This window comes from Periplaneta americana, chromosome 10, assembly GCF_040183065.1.
Source record: "Periplaneta americana isolate PAMFEO1 chromosome 10, P.americana_PAMFEO1_priV1, whole genome shotgun sequence".
NCBI lineage: Eukaryota > Metazoa > Arthropoda > Insecta > Blattodea > Blattidae > Periplaneta > Periplaneta americana.
In genome coordinates, this window is record NC_091126.1 from 18,060,618 (window position 1) to 18,083,318 (window position 22,701).

The window sequence follows — 22,701 nt, forward strand, 5'->3', positions numbered from 1 at the left end:
TCCCAGAGTTCGTCACGATTCCAAGGTGGTCTGTCTGCAATCAGTTTGCATGTTGTTAGCACAGCTATGGACAGTAAAATGTTCCACTTACTGACAAGGAAATGAAATTAGTGCACTATAGTTGTAGTAATAACAGTAGTTAGTAATATAAACTGCAGTAGTTGAAGAGTGGTACAATTCTACACAATGTTTTTTTCAAATGTATAGGAGACTCCTTCACGGGTTAGTAACATTAAATTTGTATAGATGGACACTTAAAGAACAATCCTTGAGAGTTTGAATATCCCTCTCCAAGAGAAATATACCTACCTGGCTTTCAAAGGACCAAAATGTAATCATTCATGGCTCGTATGTATATTATCGAAGTATTGTTATACTAAAAGCAAGGTTATGAACCGACTAAACAGGAAGTAGTTGGGAGGGCGAGAGGAAAGTGCGGGTTAGAGGGGTAGCCTGTGCAGCGATGACATGTTGAGTGTGGGGGGTGGAGGAGAGAACAAGAACGGAGCTTTTCATTGGATCTCGCGTGAAAATGTCGTCTGCTAACGAAAATCTGGCAACGGAATCACGGAGACAGTGTAGCCAGTTCATTTGCAGTACCACGTGCATTACGTGTCGCATTTCGTACCAGCATCATTAGCTCGTGCTTTCTTAAAAACAGTAATTTTAATTGCTAATATTGTGGATAGTGTTATCGAGAACTATATACAGTAGTTATTTTAAACATATCGGTGACAAACACTGAACACGCTTTGAATCTCGCACTACTATGTGGCAACAGAGCTCAGAAAGAGAGCAACAGAACGTTGCTTCCGGTTTAGTCGGTTCATAACCTGGCTTTTAGTATAGTACTTGGCAAAAGATAATACCCCTCATAATGTTTAAGCTCCATACCGAAAGGGGGAAGGAGAATACATTTTCACTTACAGAAAATATTTGTTATGTGGTAAAATGCGAGAACTACCTAGACCAACATCTAATTAACAGGTTTAATTCTAAGCAGTACATAGACATACTAAATTCAATGCTTTTACCACAATGAGAAGGAAAAGAAGAAAAAAATATAAACTCCAGTACTGGTAACTAACACAAAGTTACTTTTATGCACAAAAGGTATTCTAAGCAGTACATAGACCTGAAGTCAAACATTAAATTTAATGCTTTCACCATGGTGAGAAGAAAAAGAAAACAAACTCCAGTATCAGAAACTAATACAGAAAGTTACATTTATGCACAAAAGATATTTCACAGCCTCATATGTTGTATGCATTTTTCTCAACACTCGTTTCAATTAATGACATACAGCAGTAAAATTTTCAGCTGAACTTATGAAGTAGGAAGGCCAAGCATATAAATGGAACCTTTAATTCATTCACTACATTTTCTCCATGCATATCATTTATCAGTACCATGTTTAATAAACCAGTGACCTAAACAAGCTTATTCAATTTAACCACCTTTATTTTTCTTATGTAAAATATTAATTCTTTGTAACATTACACAATATGATATGACTCTTGAAAAAAAATTATTTTACTGATACAATAATATGAAGTTGCCTCGGACTTTCTTGTGTGCCATTCATTCAAAGATTCAACTAGAACAATCGAATCTTATGTGAGTTGCAAAAGAATTGAAGTCCAACCAAGAAAGAATGCACTTACTTATAAAGATACAAGAATATTTGCAGGAATGTGGGCATAAAATTCTTCTATTATGCAGTGGCTGGAGAGAGAAAAAACATGGGAATTAGAGAACACAGGATAACAATTTTTTTGAATCAAATAGTGAACATTAATTTGAAATTTTCACAATTCCACAATAGTATATAGTTGTAAAAAAATAGTAGGTGGACAAAATATAAAGCAGTATTCGACAAGAGTGAAAATATTTTTAGGAATTTTTTTTTACAATAAGTACAGAACTAGACTAAATAATCTTTTGAATTAAAAACATATGTCACTCACGTTCAATGGAATTTAGGTGCAAAAAATTAGTACCGATGGAAAAAGACATTTTCAAAATGTACATTGGTCCAACTGTCGGACGTAGTATGCACTGTACGACGCCAGGGCAATATGAAAGAAAATGGCTGCCTTCAAAAGCAGGGAAGCTGTCTCATATTCATATACAATGGAATTTCCGACACAAGTTTGCAGCAGATCCACCCAGTGGGTATTCAATTCATAAGTGGTAATCCAAATTTAAGGAAAGGGGCTACATCTGTAAGAGAAAGTCAACTGGCTGCCCATCAGCGAGGAAGCGGTAGAGTGGGTTTGTGCAGATGCAGTATGGAGCTTGGACAGTGTAGCAGATTCTACACACAAGTGGTTGTGATTTCACCCCTATCAACTACAATTGTTGCAGGCTGAACAACGTGATCTAACATTCTTTCTGCAAGAGTCTGCAAACTAACGGAAACTGATGGTTTTGTGGAATCTTTAGTGTCCAATGATAAAGCCACTTACTGTTTTTGGGTAAGGTAAACAGAGAAAATGTCAAGATCTGGAGGACAGAAAATCCACATACCTGTGGGAACACATGTGTAACATCCTTAAAGTTAATGTGTGCTGCATAATAACAAATGCAAAGGTGAATTCTCCTTCCTTTCTCAATGAGATGACGATTATGGAGATTTTGCGCCTAGCCTAGATTTGTTAAAGAAATGACTCCTGCCACAATTGGAACAGGAAAGTCCTAGTTCCATCTTCTAACAGGATGGCACACTCCCACACATTCACAGGGAAATATGATGTCATCTTATAAGCTGACTATCAAACAGATAGATTGCCCACAATGCCCTGGGATATTTTTCTCTACAGAGGTTCGTCAAAAATAGAGTCTACATATCACCATCATTACAGACCATGCTTGTTTTACAAGAGTGTATCACAGCGATCAGGCTATGCTGTAATGCGTGTGGCAGGAACTCGACTACAGAATGGATGTATGCTAAGTTACCTGAGAGGGACTCGCATTGAATATCTGTGATATACTGAAACAAAACTCTCAAGATTTCTCTTTCCATCAGTACCAATTTTGTTCATTTGAATTCTATTAAGTGTGAGTAATATATGTTCATAATTTGAAAGATCATTTGGTGATGTTACCATGTAGTTACTTGGTCTGACTACAATTAGATATAGTTTTAATACCTCAGTATTTGACATCGTTACTTGTCCATGGAATATAAGAAGTAATTCAGTCAAGACAAGTAATGAACTTGAAATGCAACAAATACTTGCCAAATGAATTTGTTTGCAATGCCTGTTAGAAATGAATTTCAATATATTTTCCATATCGTCTACCCATTTTGCCCAATGTTATCATATTATGACATGCATTGCAACAATAAAATTAATTTGTCTCACAGGTGCACTTAAATAATTAAATTTGCACTTATCTCTTAGATCCCGAACTATATGATAGGGTCTTTTTTATTATAACATAAGAGCACAAATTTAATTAGCAGTTAGTTGTGAGCAACTACGCAGTTCAGAACATGTTTTATCAGGAGTGATATGGAATGGAACAAAAAGTTGAAATTAATTATTTCTTACTGTGTGAATGTGGTTGTTATGACAATTGTGGTATTTCCCTCATTATTAATTCAATATCCATATACATTAATATTAAGGTTTGAATCTTCAGCATTGTTGATGATATATGCATATTTTTTGTTACCATACAGTAGCAATAGATAACATGATGTCAATCACTCTTTGCACTTTCTCATTACTAAATGGGTGATGGAAGAAACAGAAAATGGCACAAGTAAAACGAAAATCACTCAGATGTCCATAATCGTTCATGAGAATTTTTGGAGCTGGAAAATGAAGCAGAGATCGACAGCATCCACAAGATACCACCAGAACCCAATGTTTTATCTGATGAGGTATTTGCAGATGAAGAGGGCAGCATGGCTGACAATCTAAATGGTAGGCAACTGAATGCTGAAGCTGAGGTTATTTTTACTGATAGTGAAAGAATGGCAGGAACTGACAATGTTCCCATTATGAAAGAAGAAACATATGACCACTTAATTCTTGATTTGATAATTTGTTAACGTGTCAATTTATTGTCACATCTAAGAAACAAGGTTACAATGGGGCTGACACTATACGTGAAAACAGAGCACCCAAAGAGCGCAAAATTTGATCAAACAAGTTATGAAGAAACTAAAAGAGGGCATTACTAATACCGAAGTATTGATAATAATGTCCTCATTGCAAGATTGCATGACAACTCAAATGTAACAGTGGTATCAACTGTTCACCCACGCTTTCTTGTTGGCACTATAAAACAATAATTAAAATAAGAAAAGAAAGAGGTCACAATATCTCGCCCATTCCTTGTTTGTGAATATATTAAGTATGGTACATGGGTGAGCAGACCTCATGGATGAGAACAAACAGATATAAAGTAGAAAGTCGTGGGGCAAAAAATTGTTCTGGCTCATTTTCACATGGCTGTTAGATACATCTATACAAAATGTTTCACAGCTTAAAAGAAAGTCTGGCATAAACTTGACTCAGAATTCAAATGAAAAATTAGAATACCGTATTTCATTGCATAATGGTCGCACCATTATTTATAGACAAACTGATCAGGACTTTAAAATTTCATCGCATGGATATTTCTGTTTATCATGATCAAGAATTATTTAAAACTAATGTGCCGCCACTGCAACACAAAATACAGTTATGTTCAAGGTCGAATGTGCAAGAAACAGTAGTGGCCACTGACGAAATTGAATGGAGTGGAGGTACGAGATGTTAGCACCAAGCCAATGACCATAAATACTTTTTTAGGCCTAGACCAATCATTTTTCAACAGGATAGTTCATTATGCAAATAATATCGACTCCAGTGTATCAGATGTACCGGTACATGTGATTCAACAATACTGTGAATCTTTTAATCAATAAAAGTGTCTTTAATTCAATAACACCAAAGTAATTTTTATTTTATTAAGACATTATTCACATTATGGTTCCAGCATCCTTTTCCTTCCTCTTCTACTACGAATCACGCAATTGGCTTTACTTGCTCGCACACTCCCCTGTTATATGGAAGCTGATCACTGAAAGTTGATGTGACCAATCATTACCATTTTAACTTATTCTTCACATAATGGTCGCACCATATATTTTCACTCGGGGGAAAAAAAAAAAAAAAAAGATATTAAAAAGGCCACGATTATGCGATGAAATACGTTAAACTGTCAGTATTTGCAAGCTCCTCATAAGTCAAAGGAAAGCCACCTTTTTTTTTATAGAGAGGTAACACAACAGCTATGTATGTCGTACAATGGTTACCAATACTGACAATGAGCAGAGCATGATCTTATTGGCTAATGTGAATGTAGAGAGACTTTTAAGACACTATTAATCACTAAGCAATACAAACTAATAGAGAAATTTTGTGAAAATATTAACAGTGTTAATCCAGTAATAGATACCAACTCTTCTATTCTGTAAGTATAATTAAACTGTATGGTACATGAACACACTTGCAGTATTTGAATCACCACCTACATATTTAGGCCATCAAAAATATCAGTCTGAAATATTTAACTCAACTGGACGGTAAACTTGAAAACTAAATAGTTATCTCTGATAGTTCTAGCCTGCCACCACTTCACTGAACTTAAAATTATTAACACATGAAATATCGAAGGCAGAAATATATTACATGTCTGTAGTTACATTACTTAAAATTATAAGCGTAATTTCTTTATACCTTGTTCGTCCTCTGTACATAGTGGGAAATAAAGTTTTCATAGCGGCCTCTTTATATCAGTAAAAGATATTATTTATATACATTCATCCTCTTTAACTGCTTATTCGTTGCTTAAAATTAATTAATGGTAGTGAATTTATTCTATAGATTATGTAATACACAGCACGTCTTTTCTCCAATCTCATTGAACTTGAGATGAATATGATAGCACCTCATATAACCACCTTGCTTGTTCTTGCTTTAAAGAATTAATGAACATTTACTTTTTTCAGTGGTATAATGAATCACCATAGTTTGTAATAGATTATACTTAATTATTACTATTAATTATTGGGTAAAGGAACACAATAGAAAGTATCTGAAATTTTTGCTTAAAAAAAATATATATATATATATTTATATATTATATATCGATTTATCTCAAATGAGATTTAGAAGAAGTGTCAAAGATATTGAAAAAATGTGTACTCGACACATTATGGACAAAAGATGCAAATGTGCGTTCTGTTTTAACCATCAAGATGATAGGATTTTGCATCTATTTTAGACAAAAGTAGATGCTTTCTTCTTTGATCAAAGTTTTGTCCTTTGGCAATTTACCACAATACTAAATTCCTGTCAGTGATTTTTACTACAAATTATACTACAATAATCTAGCCATGCATTTGGATAATAATGTTCTAAAATTCACTGATACTGTGTACCATATTTTGAAATGTTACTTTGTATTTTACATGAAGTACAGAAAACTTAAGAATATTTTCTTAGGAGATGCAGTTTACTGCAAAGGACAAATTTACCCTATATTTATCTAATGTTGTAGCACTAATTATGCACTGTGTCGAGTAATCAATTAGGTAATGTTTACCAGTTAATGAACATGTATAGTACGTCATTTCAGTTTGTAATCACTAAAATCATTTTCCTATTACATTTCACATAGGGGGAGCATACACAAATAACACAAAGTAACCCAAGGGAACTGAAATAAGTTTTGAAGGAAACTTTTTGTAAACAATGTTCCTGATTTCATGAATATCTAAAATGGAATGATAAGCACTGTTTTTCTTGTTAATGTTTCTTCACTGTGTCATAAAAAATTAGTGGGATTTTGATTCGATATATTAAAAAAGTCACAAGTCACCACGATATGTGTAACACTGTCTTCCATATGCAATGCTAATAAAGCTAAACTGATGAAATCCCTGAGAAACTTTTCGGGCCTTGGGGATGGTTCTCTTAATGTGGGTTCATTGGCTTGCACAATTTATACTTCACAAAGTATATTGTTATAAATCCAGTTGTCACCCACTTTATGGAAAAACTTCGCCTGATATTCTGTGCCGGTATCTCTTCTAATTTTCTCTTCAATTCTCTGTTGCTCTTCAAGCTGAAAAGAAACATGCTTATTAAGTTTTAGACTGTCCACTTAGAGCAAAGTGCAAACAAAAAGAGAATTTTGTTTTTCATATACGAAAATACTCATCCAATGCAGAGGCAGATGATATTGGTGATCTAGCCTCACAAAGACCCTCCCTTCTGGGAGTCCAAAACTGCAATATCTGCCTCTTACAGAATAATTAACATACGGATGTGAAATATTGGAATGAGTATCAGCAACTCATCTACACAAAATTTCTGTTTTTCAAAATGGGACTTTAAGAGTTTGTCTGGGAATCTCAAAACACAGACATCAATTGTTGCCATAGAAATTGAATATAATTGAACCAATGAATGCTATGTGCTTAAAAATTATAAAAATAATTTATAATTACAAACCTTATTCAGACATCAGATGTACTTTAAATTGTCAGACAATATCCTATGTAAGTTTTATGAAACAAAGACTAACTACCATTATATTAGTCACACTTATTGCTAGCACTGCACTTGTAAATGAAATTCTTCCTTGGAAGTGAATGGTTCCAGAACATGACATACAAATTCCAGGAAACCAATCTGAAACTGATTCTGCACTCCCTCTCAGATGGCACAGGATTAATTTGCAGTAAATATAAAAACTATGTTCACATTTATACAGATAAATCACAAAGCCCTGATAATGAGACGTCAAGACCAAGATATTACTTTACAAAATACCAAGAAATTTACTTTATACTATGTTCACCATCCTTCAGTGTTCATATTAAAATTGTGGCCATTAATGCTCTTAATTCTTAATTATAAATTTTGATAAATCAATTTGCATATTCACTAATATTATGGGGGCTATATTTAATACAATCAAATACGAATCAACTTTACATGCACACAGAACTATTCTTATAAGTCAAGAATCTCCCAAAGAAAATAATATTTATATGGATATCTAGTGCCTGATGCAACCTCGAAATAAGAAAGTTCATAACATGGCGAAACAGGCAAACAGAACTTTTGAAAACGATATATTTATTCAGTTCATTTGCTTCAATCAACTTTCATTTTACAAGTTTGATTGACATTGTGGTTCTGATAATTTAAATGGTTCATTTGTAGATATTATTTCTGTCTAAAACCTATCTTTGATAAAATTTTATACTGTTTCTGCACAAATGTTTTCACTTCAATTGAGCATCATCAGGTTCTAGTTATTTATTTATTTATTTATTCTGGTGTAGTTAAGGCCATCAGGCCTTCTCTTCCACGACACCAGGAATACAAATACAATAATAGAAATAAACAGAAAAAAAATACACTATATACAAAGTAAAGCTACACAAGAAATAAAGAGAGAGAGAGAGAAAAAAACACTATAAACAAAGTAAAGCCACACAAAAATACACACAGGTTGCAGTCACACAAACTTTAAATGAGTGATTAAGTATCATAATTAATTCTATCCTAACTAATTAACTAACATAAACAAGAAACTTGCAATTTTAATTTAGATTAAAAAAGAACAAGGAAAAAAAAACACAAATCAATACTTCTAGCAATACCTAAAAAACATTAAGACAAAATTTTCCAATTTAATTTTGAATTGTGATAAAGTCCGGCAGTCCCTGACGTCATTAGGTAACGAATTCCAGAGGCGAGGTATTTCTACAGTATAGGAAGATGAGTATAAAGACGTTCTATGATAAGGGATAGAAAGAAGTGCTTGATGTCGGTTTCGAAGAGTTGTAAGAAATTGAAAGCGCGATAACAGATAATTCGGAGTAGAAGTATGCATGATTCTAAACAGAAGAGACAGTGAATGTATAGTTCTTCGTTCCTTCAGACGCGCCCATGAAAGTAACTGGAGGGAAGGTGTTATATGATCAAATTTACGAGTAATGCAGATGAATCGTATGCACACATTATGAACACGTTGTAGTCTCTCAGCTAAGAGTGAACTTATATTAGTTAGCAAGGAATCGCAATAATCAAAATGGGGCATTACAAGCGTCTGAATAAGATTCTTTTTTAGACTAAGTGGTAGAAATTCTTTCATATGAAACAAGGAGTGAAGTTGAGAAAATATTTTTTTGCAAATGTGTGTTACTTGAGTGTTCCAATTTAGAACGCTATTCATAAAAATGCCAAGATTTTTAACTGTTTCACTGTATTTAACAATAATCCCATTCAATTTTATATGTGGTATAGTACTACAATCAAGAGTGCTTCGTAGACGATTATGTCCCATTACGATTTCTTGCGATTTCTCTGGATTTAACCTTAATCCAAATTTGTGTGCCCACAGTGAAATCGAATTCAAGTCTTCGTTTATTTTGTTTACTGCGTCACTAATCTCATCAGGGTGGAAATGCAAATAAATTTGCAAGTCATCAGCATACATATGGTATCTGCAGTGTTTTATCATATTAGTCACGTCATTAATATAGATCATGAAGAGTAAAGGTCCGAGAACTGATCCTTGTTGAATTCCAGATTTCACGACACACCATTTTGAAGAATAATCGCATGCAATGACACATTGTTGACGTTCGCGAAGGTAGGATTCAAACCAAGTAACAGAACTTTCAGAAAGATTCAGAAGTCTTAATTTACATAATAGAAGGTCCGTGTCAACTGTATCAAATGCCTTACTGAAGTCAAGTAATGTCAAGTAATACTTAAAACACTATATAACATTGGCATGGAATTGCTAAACAAGACTGCATCTGTATAGTTTAGAAGAGGTGGCAGAATCAACTGTTAAAAATGCCTGACATAGCAAGGTTCTCATAGAACAATTTCGTTTTGTTTATGATGCTACGTCAAAATATGTTGCGAACACCCACCTCTTCTAAACAATACAGATGCAATCTATTTTAACAATTTCATCTGGATAAACATTAACTGTAATCACACACTAATTTCAATATAATTGTACTATGTAATACATGTAACACAATAATATATTTGAACCCGTGATTACAATATTTTATCATTTTAATGATAACTAGTCACAATTTACATACTATATTTTCTTCATCTAACATAATTAGGAACATTAAATTCAGATGTTTGAGATTGGTAGAGCACTTAACAAGTATGGGTGAATCCAGAAATGCATATAGTGTGTTAGTTGGAAGACCTGAGGGAAAAAGACCTTTGGAGAACCGAGACGTAGATGTGACGGTAATATTAAAATGGATTTGAGGGAGGTGGGATATGATGCTAGGGACTGGATTAATCTTGCTCAGGATAGGAGCCGATGGCGGGCTTATGTGAGGGCAGAAATGAATCTCTAGGTTACTTAAAAACTATTTGTATGTTTTATAATTTACACTGGCCTTGTTAGACAAATTTTTGCACATAAGATTGATGTACAATATAATTTTCCACTGTATAGTTCAAAGTTCATGCCGATGTTACGTAATGTTTAAGTATATAACTAGAACCTGATGATGTTCAATTTGAGTAAAAACGTTTGTCCAGAAACAACATAAAGTTGTATTAAAGATAGGTTATAGAAGGAAATGATATCTATAAAAAATTCATTTTACAAACCTAAGGATCGATTGGCTATTATCTGAAAAAGGCAAAATTTTACAGGCCATTAAAAAAAAAAAAAAACTGAAAATGTACAAAACTTCCCAAGACATAGTCAAAAACTTTTCAACAACAGCCAGAAAAGGTCACATTCATTCTTTCATCCATCCATCCATCCATCCATCCGTAGTGTTCCACCCAAGGGCAGGTCTTTCACTGCAAATCTTTATTTTCTGCCTTCCTCTCAGTCTCCACATATCATCCATATATCTTAATATCGTCTATATTTGATACCTTCTTCTGCCCCAAACTTTTCTTCCGTTCACTATTCCTTCCAGTGTATCTTTCAGTAGGCAGTTTCTTCTCAACCAGTGACCCAGTCAATTCCTTTTTCTCTTCCTGATCAGTTTCAGCATTATTCTTTCTTCACCCACTCTTTCCAACACAGCTTCGTTTCTTATTCTGGCTGTCCATTTCACAAGCTTCATTCTCCTCCATATTCACAATTCATAGTCGCTTCTCTTCACTTCGTCTTAATGTCCATGTTTCTGTCCCATACAATGCTACACTCCACACAAAGCACTTCATTAGTCTCTTCCTAAGTTCTTTTTCCACAGGTCTGCAGAAGATGCTCCTTTTTCTATTAAAAGTTCCTTTGCCATTGCTCATTGTTATCATCCTCCTCACTTCCTGGCAGCAGCTCATGTTACTGCTTATAGTACACCCCAAGTATTTGAAGCTGTCCACTTGCTCTACTGCCTTATTTAGAATTCGCAAGTTTACCTTCTTTATTTATTTTCCTATGACCATGGTCTTCGTCTTGTTTGCATTTATCTTCATCCCATATGTTTACAGCTGTCATTTAGCTCCAATAGCATATTCCTTAGTATCATCTCCTCTTCTGCTAACAATGTCCTATCATCAGCAAATCTTATGCACTTTATTCTTCTTCCTCCTACTATCACTCCTTCCATGTTCTGAAAACAGTTCTTCACTAAATCCACCAAGTAGATGTTGAAGAGTGTAGATGATGAAGGGTGTCCTTGATGTACTCCTCTCCCTATTTTGCTTCCTTCTGACATTTCTTCTCCTATCCTGACTTTGACTCGTTTCTTTCCAATCTAAACCAATTTTCTTTAGGATCCCCATCAGTTTATTCCAATCCACTTTGTCAAATGCCTTTTCTAGGTCCACAAATACTATTTATACTTCTTTATTCTTCTCTAGGTATCTTTTGTCGATTGTTCGTAGCAGCGTTGAACCTTACCAGAGTTAATATATGTATACCGCCGTTATAATGAAGATCTTTTTAGGGTAAATTGAATTTTCTTGATTTAACTATATAAATTATTTCAGGTCAAGGTGCAGTTTATATTTTGGTGGAGATGGATTACATTTATATTTGTTATTGGATTAATATTTGATCCAATTGCATCTCTCGTACCTTTTCCCTTCCTTTTTACCATGGAAAGACTCATCATGCCATGTTTGCAGTTTTTCTTGGGAAAGGTAAATGTGGTAACGTCCCATTGTTTTCCGCACACCACTCTCTCTTTTGCATCTTAAAAGATCCCAGGAGGTCCCAGCATGGAGCTGAGGAGTGTGGATGTGACTAATTAAGCCCTCCGGACTTAACCAAAATTCACCGCAAAGATTAAATATCAGTTCTATGAGGGTTCTGACTCGATCAGAGACCAGAAAATCCTAAGTAGCCTTTGCCCCTCATATTGTCACATAGTTATATCAACTGTGATACTCCTGTATCATATGTAATAATTATAAAGGAGATCTGAAACACGTCCATACAGCAGCAAAACACAGTTATCAATAAAAGTTGCACAAAACTTAGCTGTGGAATACATAGTGACCATGCCTGTTACTCTAGCTACTAGCAGCAGGCGACTGTAATCAACACTCACCAAAGTAGCCCTCATTTGTTAAAATAAATTCTAACTGAAGGCTACACTGGATTATAGTGGACCCTATCGATGATTGACTGATTGATTAAGTGCTTTATTGACAATAATTAACAGAATGTCTTTTGACCGATCTTAAATAAAATTTACCAGCTGAATGGTAAACAATACCAGCTGCTGGAAAATTTATAATTATCTCGTAAAAATCTGCGACTAAATAGAATTTTTAAAATGTTTCTTTCCATATAACACACAAACAAATTCGGCATGTCACAACATACAGTTGGAAAAAAAATTAGAAACATACCTGTTGTTTGTAACCAGTAGCCGCATTAATGTTGCAAACTCTAAGAGCCTGTGTAACATCAAACCACAGCTTACGTGACTCATTAGCGGATTGCGCTGAAAATCTCTTGACTCTCTTCCTATACACTGTGAGATCTGATAATTGCATCACGCTACTTCCTCCCTAAAAAGGAGTGAGGGAATTAAGTGAAAAATTAAAATAAAGTTCATATTGAACATCCATTAGCATATAAACTAGTGTACAAAAGGTGTGTCTGTCATTGGATGTCAATCTTAACCGGATGCATCACAGCAAAGACAAGTAATTTAGGATCGAATTCATAGTCGTTACTTATAAAATAAGAAAACACTTAATAATGAGCATTTCCTTAATACTTATTTTAGATCATATTGCAGAGATGCTACTCTTTCATATACACTGAGCATTCCCTTGACATCGAAAGAAATATGGCAACGTGGCTAGACGTGAGCGCTTTTGTATATTCAATTGTTTTCCAGCACCTTCAAATTGTTAAAACAACATTATTATCGTACACAAATACAGAAGTAAATATTATAGATCTAAAAATTATACAAAATGCCGAGAAAGCATTTTACATAAGAAGAAAGAAATGAGCTAAGAGAAATGGTTATGAAATACAGAGATATCGTCAAAAGTAAAAAAAAAAAAAAATCTGATAATTGTTCTTTTCAAAACAAGAAATTGACATTCCTCCCGAGTGTCATTTATATTTGTTATTGTTCCACCAAGATATTTGAATTTTTTAACCTCTTCAAAGGATAAATCTCCAATTTTTATGTTTCCATTTCGTACAATATTCTGGTCACGAGACATAATCATATACTTTGTCTTTTCGGGATTTACTTCGAAACCTATCGCTTTACTTGCTTCAAGTAAAATTTCTATGTTTTCCCTAACCGACTTAAACTAAATCCAGAAAAATCACAGTCAATCATTGTGGGCCATTCACGTTAGTTAAGCACTATTACCATACCAAATTTGTCCCCGATTAAAATATACAGCACCGAAATTCCATTCAGTGGGTCAGTAAAGAATCTAGGTATTTATATGGATAAAAGTTTAAATTGGAACCTTCAAATTGCAGAAACCTGCAAAAAAGTATTCTCATTAATCCACTCATTTAGGTGATTGAAGAATTTTCTACCCCTTTCCATGAAAAAAATGTTAGTGCAAACACTCGTGATGCCCCAGTTTTATTCTTACTATTTGTTTCTACCTCATTCAGTTTTTCCTTCAAGTAACCTCTCTTTTTATTCCTAAGTGTATGACTTGCATCTGGTCTTTCATTGAAATAATTATCTCTATTCTCCTCAACTGGATCCTGTAAGAATTTCAATTTTGCCCGTTTCCTTCTTTCTACTACCATGCAACAATCTTCATCAAACCACCGTTTCTTTTTCTTAGTTTCATAATAACCTATGCTCTGCTCAGCTGCTATTTTGATACTATCTCTGATATTTTCCCACACTCTATTAACATCTAAATCTTTCTTAACTTCTCCAGAACTTCCTAAAGTGGCAAACCTATTCGAAATTTCGACCTGATAATATTGCTTAATTTCCTCGTCCTTTAATTTCAGAGTATTGAATTTACTAATAATAACTTGTTGCTCTACTCGCTTGGCTAATGACAGTCTTTCTCTTAATTCTCCAATTACCAAAAAATGGTCAGAATTACAGTCTGCCCCCTGAAAGTTCGAATGTCTACTATACTGGTATGTGTCCGTTTAGCTATCAAGATGTGATCTATTTGGTTGTGTGTCAATGCATCTGGAGAAGTCCAAGTATATTTATGCATACAGTAGCGTGCAAATTAATCCGAACAATGTAATTACTTATGCAAAAACACTCAAATGGGATAAAAAAAGGATCTAAGACATACCTCAGTAATCTATGTGGCCTCCCTTGTTCCTAATAACAGCTCTGAGACGATTTGGCATGGATTCCACTAATTTCCCACAAATATTCTTCATTTCTTCATCACGAAACCATACACCAATGAGGGCAGAAATCATCTCCTTTGTAGAACAATCCATTTTTTGCATTCTTCTTTTGCAAATTGACCACATGTTCTCAATGGGGTTGATGTTGGGTGAGTTGCCTGGCCAGGGGAGTACCTGAATATTCTTCTTGTTGAAGAATTCTGTAGTTTTTCGAGACGTATGGCATGGTGCCAGGTCTTGTTGGAACACACCTCTGCCATCTGGAAATGATTTTTGCAGCTGGGGTACGATTCTGGTTTCCAATAAGTGAATATATTTGTCAGAATTCATCATTCCCTTGATAGGTATTAATGCTCCAGGCCCTTCATGTGTAAAACAAACCCAAAACATTACTTTAGGGGGGGTATTTGGGTGCTTGTTGGAGATGAGCTGCTGTTACTTTTTCGGATCCTTTCCGTACGTAAGAAACACAGTGGCCATGGACCTCGAAATGAGACTCATCGGAAAAAAGTATATTCTTCCAGTCATTCACTGTCCAGTGTTGATGTAATTTTGCCCACATTAAGTGTTTTTTGCACATAACAGGGGTTAGCAGTTGCTTCTTAATAGGCTTACGAGCCCTTCGTCCAGCTTCCAAAAGCCTACGCCGCACTGTTGTGACGTGAATATTCACCCCAGTGGTAGCCATTAACTCGCGGGTTAGGTCGACAGCAGTTAGTCTAGGATTTAATTTACTTTTCCTGACAATTAAACGATCATCTGCAGGTGAAGTCTTCCTTTTCCGGTCACAGTTTCCTTTTTTCTGGGTTGTGATGGATCCAGTCTCCCTGTATCGTTTTATGATCGAATTAACAGTAGCCAAACCGATGTGACATTCTGCAGCAATTTGCCTCTGTGTCATAGAAGAATGCTCTGCTAATGTTATAATTTTAGACCGTTTTCGTGGAGTTGTATCCATTTGTGAAGATGACAGAATGTATACAGGATTGCAGTATTAAGTCTTCAACACAACTGAAATGCTTATAAGTACAAAACGACAGGCAAAATGTCACATATTATAAAAAAAAATGACAGACCTTCAACAATGGAATTACACGTACTACAGATGTCAATTAAAGCGGTATGAGAAGCTGTGAGGCCAACAATGACAGAAAATGTAAAAATATGTCGTGTTCGGATTAATTTGCATGCTACTGTATCCTTATGGGGGAATACTGTACTTTTGACAATTACATTTTTGATGTCGCAAAGTTGACTAACATCACTCCATTGACATTACTAGTCATGTGTATGCTCTCTTTTCCAGTAGTGGGTTTAAAAATACCCTCCCGTTCTACTTTAGCATTTAAATCCCCCAATAAAATTTTCATGTGATATATATAGATAACTGATCAAAAGTATACTTGCAATATAAATAAATATTATTATTATTTAACTTACGTCTGCATATGTGAATTCGTAATGACTGTTCCATTCCCCCTGCACTTTGCACATAATAATACCACTTCTGTTCTTGACTTCAGCAGTCACCTGGTGCACCTTGTCTCCAAAGAATGGCTACAAAAATGAAACCAGAAAATACTGTAAAATCTCTCAATCCAAACTTAATGAGAATTGAGTATTTTAAGAATAAATACTTTCATTCTTATTAAAGCTTACAGTATATCTGGAAACATACATATGGACATGTGAAATGTACTGATATTTTTATGTGATTATCAGTATAAAGGGTGAGTAAGGCGCAGATTACAGTAAGATTAAGAGAGCTAAACATGTTTATTTAATTGAAAGAAATCAGCATTGTGTGAGAAATGCTCACAGCGAAAGACACCATGTCCTTTATATTAGAGTTGGGTCGATTCGTGAACGAATCGTTCATTCGAACGACTAATAATAAAGAATCGTAAGAATCGATTCGTGGTATCAACGAATCGTCGTTCAAAAGAATAGCAACGAATCGGCATGGTATTGCAACCCACGATTCTATTTACCTGTTTGAGGTAACCTGTCAGTGGACATTTCCGAACCGTGCCGAATGCTCCCGAGCGAGAGTGAAATCAAAATACTGCATTTGTTAAGTGTGAGAAATAATGAACACGAACCTGAAATTTACATGGTTAAATAGAGATGTAATGCAAAAAATATACTTGATAATAAGGTTCAGTTGATAAATTATAATTAAGAAGCACTGACTTGAATAATTTTGTAGACTAATGGAGGTCATGATGAATGGTTACAGCGAATGAGAAAGAGATAATCAAATGTCTCGCCTCTTATGCCATCTATGCGAGAGATGTAGAACGTTTTTGTTCTACCCGTGGTTTGCAAAGGAAAGTGTCCTGTAAGTCGTTCGTTGACGAATCGTTGGAATCGCAGACTAGGAAGAATCGTGAACTCGTTGACGATTCAAAAGAATAGTTGGAATCGCAGACTGGAAGAATCGTGAACGAATCGTTAGAATCGATTCGTAATGTATGATTGAATTGTTGGAATCGACTTCTGAAAAAGAATCGTGTTGGCCAACTCTACTTTATATTAGTTCCAACAGAATGCTTGTATATACAAATTAATGAAAAACAAAAGAAATCAGTGAAGGGATATGTTTTAGTTCGTGTCAGAACAAGCTCTTCTGTGAAACTAGCACAAGATTGGACAATAATAAAACTTGCAGCATAGACACTGTAGAATAATACTTGTTAGGTACTTGCTGTATTGAAATTTGATGTTGGAGTGAGCAATAATGAAAAGAAAGGAAGAAAATATAAAAACATAGAAGAAACAGAAAAATCAGTATAGCTAATTTAGTTATAAATGAATATGCAGACGAATTTTCTACTATAGAACTAAAAATTCTTTAAACAATTTCCACTCTTATTAATCACCCACTGGATTACCCAATGCATTAAATTACCAGTTTCTAGAAATGTAATATAATATATAATATACAGAGTGCCCCATTTATCTTGCTCACCAAAAATAAATTTTTGAACAGGCCTTGAAGAGGTGAAATAATTCATTGAATAAAATGTACGTAGCACCTTTTAAAGAAATGAATTCACTACTCATATCTCCTTCATAAACAAGGTTACAAGAAAGATATACCCATAGTATTAATTTCCCATTGTATTTATAGGTCCTGTTAACTTGAAATGGAAATGGTACTCATAATAAAGATTTTGTTTAGAAAAATATAACAGTGAAAACGGCATGTTTCTAGGGTCCTCTGTTCTCGCAGTATGCGTCAGTAACTGCTACAGCAATTGATGTGGTGATGTAATACATCCCAATGTTGGCTGAGATTCACCTACTGCTGATTGCAACGGAACCCAGGATCACTCGCACCTACTGTTATCACATGATAACTCCCATGTTAGATTTTACCAAACAAACTTCATTTTTCGTTCATAAATAGGCCCTAAATAAATAAGTAAATAAATAAATAAATAAATAAATAAAAAATAAATAAATTCGCATTAATATATATATTACACACACAAGGAATTTTTACGTTATTATATCCATGTTTTTAATGATGTGCATGCAATAAACACAACACTTTTAATTATTTTATCACCAGCAGGCTTGTAATTAAGTTTTGGTAAGATAATCGCAACAATGAAAGTAGAGGAATGGAAGAAGTCATTGTTAGAGCATCAGCTCTACATCTACAACAATAATGAAATAATAACAGAAAAATAAAGATTGTTAGATTTTATCCAAGAGCGCGAGCAATCGTGGGTCAGTTGAGTTTTCATGGCCACGCTACTTGTGTTGTATTATTTTGTACATAAGTGTGTGTGCTGGTCTATTGGAAATGCCTCAATGTTGTGTTGTTGGGTGCTCAGACCTTGGAATAAGTATTCATGAATTTCTTAATCACGGAAAATCACTGGGTAGATAAAAACATGGTTGAATCGAATAAATTGGCATATTTCAAACCTATCCAGAATTCTGTCATTTGTTCTAAACACTGAGTGAACAAAGGATTAGATTATGTGAATGAGTTAAGCTCTGAACTGGAGGAAGATCCTTACGTGGCCAAAGATGTTCCATGATATATCGCTCCAGCAGAATGTCCTGAGTTGCTGGAAGCTGTAAAGAGCTGCTCTTTCTCGAGGTTTAAGAAACTTTGAAGGTAATAATAACTTTGTCCAATAAAACTTCCAATATTATATTACTATCAAATATTATTACTCAAGAAATTTGGTACAAAGCCTTTCGTCTTTTGCTATAAAATATATGAGTTAAAATTGTGAATTTCTTTATTTAAAAAGTCTCATTATAACAGGTTTTGAAATCTATTATAATTGATTTTTTTTATTTTCAATTTAGTTATCACTAACACTGCAATAAATGTTAAAAGATATATATTTGGGAGGTAAAGTTATTTAAAAAAAAAAAAAAAAAAAAAAAAAAAAAAAAAAAAAAAAAAAAAGGAATATTGTGTAACATTTTAAAGTAGCCCTATTACTATAAAGCTATAGAGACCTTAGTTATTTTTCTTAATGGTTTTGAATGTTGGCTGAAAGAAATTAGTAATAATCATTTAAAACAATTTCCAGTTCTGATTCCTTTTATTATTGTATTTTCGATTATTGACTAATTTATTATTATTATTTTAGTACAATTTATTTTTCATTGTTGAAATTTATGTATTCCATTATATATGGTGTCCTAATTGCTTGTTATTGTGTGTCGATCAGGCGAGATCAGCCATGAGTCAGACTGTGAAAATAAAATCAAAAACGAAATTTTCCTTTCTGGCAGTTTGAAATTGTCTATATTCATTGTTAGGCTCAGGGTATTATTCACGATTTTTAATAATTATATTTTATTTCCTCTTTCGAGAGGTTTCCAAGAATTAATCCAGTAAACAATCTGTAAGAGTAAGCTACAAAGTGTGTTTGTTCCTATTGTTTTAGCAGTGTTCATTGTGTCCCTGATTAGTACAACAGTATAATGGCATTATAAAATGTAATGCACTCAGCACTTCCCTTCGCATCTCTTATCATGACAACTTCAAAACAGCAGGAGCAATGCTGATAAGTTGCTGAAGAGACGCTGTCTCTATGCTTGTTTTTTTTTTTTTCCATATTCTTATAATATGACTTCTCCTGTGCTCGAATTAATAGCCCATGGCCTAATTCCGACCTTTACTCGTGAAAATACTGTAAGATACCTTGCACCACAAAGTACTTGAACTAGGAAAGCCATACTGATACTGACACAGCGAACAAGCCAAGTGGAGCTGGAGTGTGTGACATCACTACTCTAACTCCGGTAACTTTTAAACGTGGACTGTGAGTGTTCTATAGATCATATGACGCTAGAGTTTTCACAGAAACTAATCTCTACACCTAATCTATTATAATAATTTTCTACCTAAAAATCCATTTTATAAGTTAACAGGGCCTTTAAACAACTTTTCTTTGAAACGATTTTTCATTTGGCACCTAAGAAAACAATTATTTTGGTGAGCAAGATAAATTGGACATCCTTTATAATGTAATGTAATACGAAAAATCCAAGAATGGCTCAATTTCTTTTTTATCATGCTTTGAGGGCGTGGACAAGTTGAAGTGTCTGTCAAGGAAATAACGTAACACAAAATCTACTTGAAAAACTCACAGTTGTGTTTTGACAAGAGAAGTAGTGCAATACAAAAAACACTTTCAGAAGTCAGAGCGTGTGGTATAGGACTTCATCTGTACGTTCATTTTTAATTGTTTATTTAAAGATAATGTATCAATTGCGAAGGTATCTAGTAATGGTGGATTTTGTGACAGTGAGAGGTTTTTTTTTTTTACAAGATGAGATCGAGAATTTGCCATGGATTAACTGAAATTTGCCTTGTATTTTAGAAAAACTTCGGAAAAAACTCAATTAGATAATCAGCCCTTTAATCCCGAAGTAGTTATATTAATATTATGAAATATCAATGTTGGTAGCAATGTCACAAAATATATATATGCACAGTGTGTCCAACTTGGGCCCAGGATAGCAATGACTTCCATGTGTGTTCCGCGTGCACAGTGTTGTAGGTCACAGTGTTTATTCAGCTCTGGTCTGGGCAGGTGTGCAGAATCACAATGGGTGGAGAGCGGGTGCGTTAGTTGTTTGCTTCTTTGTCAAGTGTGCAGATGTAAGAGTGACAAGTTTCTTAAAAGTTAGTGTATGTGAGTGAATACGTTAAATTATTACACCACTGAAATGCCAACCGAAAAATTCATTCTTGAATAAAGAATTTTTATGTATGACACACACATAAAAACCGAATCATGTGGAGGGGTGTGCAGGCAATTTCGGGAGAAATTTCCTGGTGTTCCAGTTCCAGCTAGAGAGAGAGAGAGACTGATGTCTTGTGAATAAATGCAAGAAAACGGGATCACTTAACACTATAATTCCTAAGCCATAACGAAGGGTTCTAACAGAGGAAAAAGTCGATGAAATTGGTGCAGAATTCGAGCGCTCTCAAAGAAATCTGTACAATGTATTGCACAGCAAGTAGGTGCTTCAAAATCCTCAGTATATACAGTTATTAAATGTTTTGAAGTTAAAACCCTTATAAAGTGACTGTAACCCATGAATTACGGCCCCATTACAATGAAAAACTTGTACATTTCTGTAATTGACATTTACAAAATATTGCTATGGCACTGTTGATCCATACTTAATAATTCTGTCAGATGAGGCATGGTCATGTTGCTTCACAGAACAATAGGTACTGGAGCACTGTTCATCTGCCATTAATTCATGAAGTTCCCTTATATTATGAAACTCATCACTCTACATCAGTACACTGCACAAAGAAGCAAGCAACTGACGTATTTAATGGCTGCATGGCTCTACACACGTTGCGATTCTGCACATCTGCCTTTCCTGGGCCAGAGTTAGGTAACCTACTACACCGCGTGCGGATCATGTGTGTAAGACATCACTGGTCTGGGCCCAAGCTGGATGCACTGTACACATATGCCGATATTATGTATTAACGAACAATTCCTTGTAGGTGACTGCGGAATGTGGATAGCAGGTAAATACTATCAGAAAATTTGAAACTTTATCCAGTCCACATGTATACTCTCATTACAAATATGAATATACTGCAATGTACAGTAATTAGCAGTATAATTAAATAACACGCTATACTGGTTACTTGCCAAGCACTAAACCATTAGTTCTTCTCTATTGGTCTCAGCTTAATTTAAACCAATTTTCATCCTCTGCTTCTTGTACAGGTGTGTCAGCATGTTTCGTTACACATAGATGTCTGTGGATCAGTGAGATTCAGAGTCAACATATTTACACGTTTATTCTACCGCAATCTCCACAAGTGTTAATATCAGTTACCAATTAATGGTAGAATAATGGAACTAGACACAGAATCATATAGCGAGGTTGAATACAGACTTCACAAAATGACCTACGTTTTTCCGGAATGATATTGAAATATGTTTGATAGAGGAATAGGATAAAAAATTTTAAATAGCAACAACTTTCACTAAAATCTGGCGATTTTAATTATACATTCTTGATTCACACACTTTCAACACTTGTATATCACTAATGATAATTAAAATTTATTAAATGAACAACTTTTATACTTCACTGTGTTAACTTATGAAACAGTATGGTACGCTAGAAGTCTGAAAGTGGCTACAAATCATGCCAAGACAAGTCACTAAGGTAAAGTTCCATATTAACCCGCAATCACTTGTGCTATGAGGTTCAATCTAACATTTTTATGCTTTTTGCTATAATTTCTTTGTTTTTAATTTTGAATTGTTGTTCTTTTAAAAATGCCTTGTTAGACTATTTGGGGTTGCTGTGGTGTGTTTGTCGAGTTTGGGAGGGAAG

The 22,701-nt window shown here is 34.4% G+C and overlaps 1 protein-coding gene across 3 annotated transcripts in view; it reads right to left on the reverse strand.

Annotated features, from left to right (window-relative positions):
- Positions 1 to 1,077: 1,077 nt before the first annotated feature.
- LOC138707499 (oxysterol-binding protein-related protein 11-like) overlaps positions 1,078 to 22,701 on the reverse strand; it is an 89,166-nt gene continuing 67,542 nt past the window's right edge. For 2 of the 3 annotated variants that reach the window (XM_069837010.1, XM_069837009.1), the window contains 3 exons: positions 16,285 to 16,401; positions 12,882 to 13,043; positions 1,078 to 7,131 (listed from right to left, as the gene is read on the reverse strand). In XM_069837010.1, coding sequence (XP_069693111.1) covers positions 7,009 to 7,131; positions 12,882 to 13,043; positions 16,285 to 16,401 — 402 coding nt within the window. In that variant the 3' untranslated portion in view covers positions 1,078 to 7,008. Of the gene's footprint in view, positions 7,132 to 12,881; positions 13,044 to 16,284; positions 16,402 to 20,780; positions 22,115 to 22,701 lie in introns of those variants that run through there. The other variant, XM_069837011.1, reaches the window with a different exon arrangement.